We start from the raw sequence: 6,000 nt of genomic DNA on the forward strand, positions 1-6,000 counted from the left end.
TCAGCAGAGGGCCTGGAGGTAGTAGCGCTGGTACTGATAGTGATGACTGTCTGGACATGTAATGCCAATGAGTAGAGGCTGACTTAGTTCACCATGCAATCTCCCGCAAGTCTAGAGACAGAACTACAACCATGCTAAACCTCAACCCAAAAGCTAACCTCTCCCAAACCTTGACCTATAATCTTAATCCAGAAATGAGGGTAATCCTGAAAAGCAAAGTAATTCCAAAGTAGCCTAATTCCTGAAAATCATTGGAATTCCACAGTAATTCCTGAAAATCATTGGAAGTCCACAGTAATTCCTGAACATATTTGGAAATTCCAAAGTGTTTTCCACAATCTAGCCCCGAAGCCCACAAGTGTGTGTCAGGGTTGGTGACAATTCTAATTGGTGTCAACTCAGGAAGATATTTTTGTTATTTTTTACATAAATAAATATATTTTGAATTTATTGAGAATTCATTGAAAATAGACAACCTGTATGTATGTGTGTGACAGTTCTAACTGTGGGGTTTCAAGAGACCTCACCTCCAACCACTTTAGGTTCAGTGTTTACTCAGGCATTACTTAGCACCACAGTGTGTGAGACCCACACACACACACACACACACACACACACACACACACACACACACACACACACACACACACACACACACACACACACACACACACACACACACACACACACACACACACACACACACACACACACACACACACACACACACACACACACACACACAGATCACCCAAACACAACCCCAGCACAGCAAAAAGTCTTCCTGATCCCTGTATAGTTAGCTCAGCTGTCTATTAACCCTCTACACTCATACCCATATACGGTTGAAAGTTGCAGATCTGGACACTGATAAGTGCCTAAATTGGAATGAGGTGGCTGTATAGTAACATAATAAGGGTGTCTGCTCCACAGGTCTGTATGAGTTTTGACTGATAGTCATTCTGAACTTGAGCCCCTCACGCGACAAGAAGTTGCACCATCCCTCCCGATAATTGTGCAACTTTTTTGTTTTCTGAGTTAGGGAATTGCTGTAAATTACGAGGACTAGATATATTTTGAAAGATGAGACATTGAGGATTATAATAAATACCGCTTTGATGTCATACAAACAAATCAAACACCCGAGAGTCCAAAAGTGCACCGCACATTTCCATATCATCAAACTCATGTAATATACCATGTCAACGTTTATGATCACTATGCTGGATGTCCAGTTACAAGACGACATGGCGTCATACCCTCGGTTGTCCTGTATTATGGAGAAAATGTTCCATGATTCCCTTATATGAACTGTAACTCAGTAAAATATTTGAAATTGTTGCATGTTGCGTTTATATTTTTGTTCAGTGTAATTGCTACCATTGTTATGCATTTCCATATCTCTTCTGCAAAATACATTTAAATGTATCCCTATCCATTTAGGCCAATTGCCACGAGTGTAAAGAGTTAACTCTGTTTGATACCCATGGAGCCAAAGATAATAAAGAGTATCCTCGTTTGCTTGCAACAATATCACTTCATCAACTTAACAAACACTGAAAGAGGAAATTCACAGGATAGTGTGTGTTTGTGTGTGTGTGTGTGTGTGTGTGTGTTTGAGTGTGCGTGTGCGTGTGTTTGTGTGTGTGTGAGTGTTTTTCTGTTCCATCTGTGTGGTCCAAAACACTGTCAAAAATACCAATTTTTGCCCTATTTTTGTACTTTTTTTTTAACCTTTATTTAACCAGGCAAGTCAGTTAAGAACACATTCTTATTTTCAATGACAGCCTCAGGGGCAGAACAACAGATTTGTACCTTGTCAGCTCGGGGGTTTGAACTCGCAACCTTCCAGTTATTAGTCCAACGCTCTCACCACTAGGCTACCCTGCCACCCCCACTAGAGATATAGAGGACACATTCACATTTGTGCTGTTTTAGGATAGTCCTACAAACCATGATGATAAAATAATATTCTGTGTGGCCATCATAATCTACAAACAGATTTGGAAGAAGATCTTCCAATTAAAATGCAATTTTCGAATTGTCTCCATAATGAAGTCTAGTGCTCAATGTCCCTTGGATAATGCCATGTTAATCGTTTCTCCCTTGAAAAGAAAACCTTCCTTCCATCATGAAAAATAAAAATCTAGAATAAATCCAGGCTTTTAATTATTAGGCCCAATGTTTGTCACAAATATAACTAGACTAGTCTACATTCTAAGCGCTCCAGCTGTGCCACGAAAAGCAGGGCTGCATTAAAAAATCATAGGCCCCGGGGCTTAGATATTATATAGGGGCTTAGATATTTTTTGATGAGCCTAATATTAAACACGTAATTTAACTGTGAAAATGTTTTCTCTGCTTCAAGGGCCCCCTTACTGGTTTAGGCCCTGGGGCTTCAGCCCCTGTAAGCCCCTGCAATATCAGGTCCTGCCTAAAAGCACCAAAAAAACATAAAGCCAGTAAAGGGAGCAGAGCCTTTCACTTTTAATATAGAAGTAACCTATGTCAATCATAATATGTTGTTTGGCTTTGCATTGATTACCATTTAACGAAACAATCTGAAGTCCAACTTACCTCGGTTTGACAGAGCGCTATGGCCAGCAATAAGAGGAAGGGGACACTTTGCAACATCTGGGAAGACAGAGGCAAGGAACAGAAAAATATGAAAATATACGAAAGTTAAAAAACGCATCTTATTGGTTAATGTCAAGTAAAATAGTCAAATAAATAAAGAGCAATATTAGAAAATTACCATTTTGAAAAGCGGCTCTGTTCAGACGTCTGTTGCGAGGAGGAGGTGGGCGCAGAATGTATCGGTAACCGAGGCGAGCGAGAGGTCTGTGATTTCAGGAAATTTGAGGAGCGCTGAGGAATTCCTGATCTCGAGTCTTGCCCCCGATATGGCGTGACCAATGAAAATCCCGGAGCGCAGGAACGTTATGGAGCGTTCACGTGCTAGTCGGAACTACGAAACTCAGAAATGTCCTACTTGCTAAATGGTTGTACCCAGTGGACATACTACGTGATGAAGACGTATTTTATTGGTTGAAATATGGTCGGGACTTCTTATAACCAGATCACAAGCATATTAAGATGTATTTTTCATGATTTTTATTTCCCCTGTCTTATTTCGGCTGATATCTAGTTGTTACTGAGCAGTTATCTAAATGCTACTCAATTAATAGACGTAAAGCTATATAATCATGATACAAATTGGAGTAATGTTATTTATTAGCAGGGTTTGCATGATACAGCTTAGCACACTTGACAAACAACAGCTGGCAGAGCGCACCAAAGCAGGTTATGATCTCATGGCTTACTGTACCCACACTGAAACAAATTGCTGTACATTTACAGCAAAACACTTACCTTTGCTATTATAATTCTATATTACAGTACAGTACTGTGAAGAGGAGTGCATTATCAGTGCTAAATGGTATTCCACTAAAATTCTTCTACAATGCTATAAAATTGCAATTTCTGTAATTTTACAATGTAAATTTACAATAAAACATTGTATTACCTGTTTTGCTGTATATTTATGGCAGCATACTATGAATTAGGTTGCATTGTGGGAAATGTTGTGGGCGAGGTACATATCTGTAGCTCATTAACACATTTTGAGGCATGCAGTGTAAGAGGCATGTTGCATCCGTTAGTGAGAATGCTGCACCCCAAAGAAAATAGTACCATACCGTAAGTTTGGAATCTAAAAACTTTGTCCTGTAAAACTAAAGTAACTTACTGACTACTGTGCAGCCAGTAATTTACTGTAATGCAATAACATACTGTATTTTTGGAATCTAAAATAATTTTCCTGTAAATCTACAGTAATTTACTAGCTACTGTGCTGCCAGTACTTCACTGTAATTCCATACCAACCCCACAGAATACAGTAACATATAGTTTTTTGGAGTGCTAAAAAACGTTTGAACACTAATGGGTCCATGGTAGTGTTTTTTCTGTCTCATTTATATATTTTGAGGCATGCCTTGTAAGAGGTTATATTTGTTGCATCGGTAACTGAAATGTGGAAGTAGGTCCCAAACAATTGAATGTGTTTGGGGGACTGATCAGAGTGGCAGCTAGCCTCAAACTTTTAATGGTTGAGTGTTCAGCCATGTTTTGAACCTTTTGAACTGTTTTGCCACTGCCAGTTGAGAAGCCTTTGTTAAGACCTCTACAACTGCAAGTGATATAAAACCCCAAATATTAATTGGTATAATGTAATATATAATTACATATTCACTGTTAGCAATTGCTGTAATTTTATTACCATACAATTTAACAATAAAGTACTGTATTACTGTTTTTCTGTTTATTTACTGCAGTGTTCTATAAATTATGGTCATTTGTTGTGGGCTGGGAAATAATCGCTGGCTCATTAATATATTTAGAGGAGTGCCTTTATTGTGACTATATTTACTACATTAAATAAACACCAAATACAGTAGTTGTAGTACTGCAACATACAAATAACTAGCAGCCAACCTGTTTGCACCAATCACATGTACGTACAGTGAAATGCCAATATTTAAATGACCGTAGCATTTACTTTCTCACAGTATAGTAGGTACATTTTACAGTATTGTGCTGTATCATTGCTCTGATATTACAGTCACAGGAAACTGGTAGCAATTTACTGAATATTACAGTAACGTACTTGGCACTAACCAGAGATGGGCAAAGATACAGCAAAAGGTATCTCCTAACAAATACAATATACCTTGAAAACCAGTGTATCTTTAACTACAACAACATGCTCAGGAACAGTTACAGAAACATTTTACCTGATATGACATGGTTATTTAGCAGACAATCTTATCCAGAGTGACTTACAGTCAGTTCACTAAACTAAGGTATATAAAGGACATATCAAGGCAATGAGTGAATACTTTGAAGAATCTAAACTATAAAATATAGTTTGACTTGTTTAACACTTTTTTGGTTACTACATGATTCCATATGTGTTATTTCATCATTTTCATGCCTTCACTATTATTCTACAATGTAGAAAATAGTAAAAATAAAGAAAAACGCTTGACTGAGTAGGTGTGTCCGTCCAAACCTTTGACTGGTAAGGTAAATATTATATTTCAGTAAATGTGAAATTCCTCTTTGGAGTCAACGTCTTTATACAGCATATTGATCATTGAGAGAGGGATAGACAGCCCTTACAACACAAGATAGTACTTCAGGAAAAATATGTCTGCCATCGAGCTTTATTCTCTGGAAAAAAAAGGATAATACATTAGACTTCCCTGCACAGGCATTTGTTGAAATATATCAGCACAATGTTTATGGGACACATTTCTCTTTGATTATTTGTCCCTTTCCTTTATTAGCCATGGATGGAGATAGGGATTTGGACTTGTGGTTTTAAGTAATTCTCCGTTCCGTCCAATGATTAGAACAGTGATTCGGATCCAACCATAAATTCATACATTGTGCCCCTGGCCTGAAAGTATGGATGTTCAAGATCGAATCAAATCAAATTTAATTTGTCACATACACATGGTTAGCAGATGTTAATGGGAGTGTAGCGAAATACTTGACCGTGATGTGTATGCCGAGGAACTTAAAACTTACTACCCTCTCCACTACTGTCTCGTTGATGTGGATAGGGGGGTGCTCCCTCTGCTGTTTCCTGAAGTCCACAATCATTTGTTTTGTTGACGTTGAGTGTGAGGTTATTTTCCTGACACCACACTCCGAGGGCCCTCACCTCCTCCCTGTAGGCCGTCTCGTCGTTGTTGGTAATCAAGCCTACCACTGTAGTGTCGTCTGCAAACTTGATGATTGAGTTGGAGGCGTGCATGGCCACGCAGTCGTGGGTGAACAGGGAGTACAGGAGAGGGCTCAGAACGCACCCTTGTGGGGCCCCAGTGTTGAGGATCAGCGGGGAGGAGATGTTGTTACCTACCCTCACCACCTGGGGACGGCCTGTCAGGAAGTCCAGTACCCAGTTGCACAGGGCGGGGTCGAGACCCAGAGTTT

At 39.2% G+C, this 6,000-nt stretch overlaps 1 protein-coding gene across 1 annotated transcript in view; it reads right to left on the reverse strand.

Moving 5' to 3' along the window:
* The window catches only part of LOC124045778 (follistatin-related protein 1-like), a 58,232-nt gene extending 55,330 nt beyond the window's left edge, over positions 1-2,902 (reverse strand). Inside the window, exons 1-2 of the mRNA XM_046365395.1 lie at positions 2,756-2,902; positions 2,578-2,634 (exon numbers count right to left, since the gene is read on the reverse strand). Coding sequence (XP_046221351.1) covers positions 2,578-2,634; positions 2,756-2,758 — 60 coding nt within the window. The 5' untranslated portion in view covers positions 2,759-2,902. The remainder of the gene's footprint in view (positions 1-2,577; positions 2,635-2,755) is intronic.
* Between the last annotated feature and the right edge of the window lie 3,098 nt (positions 2,903-6,000).

The sequence above is a fragment of the Oncorhynchus gorbuscha genome, linkage group LG01 (assembly GCF_021184085.1).
Source record: "Oncorhynchus gorbuscha isolate QuinsamMale2020 ecotype Even-year linkage group LG01, OgorEven_v1.0, whole genome shotgun sequence".
In the NCBI taxonomy this organism is placed as follows: domain Eukaryota; kingdom Metazoa; phylum Chordata; class Actinopteri; order Salmoniformes; family Salmonidae; genus Oncorhynchus; species Oncorhynchus gorbuscha.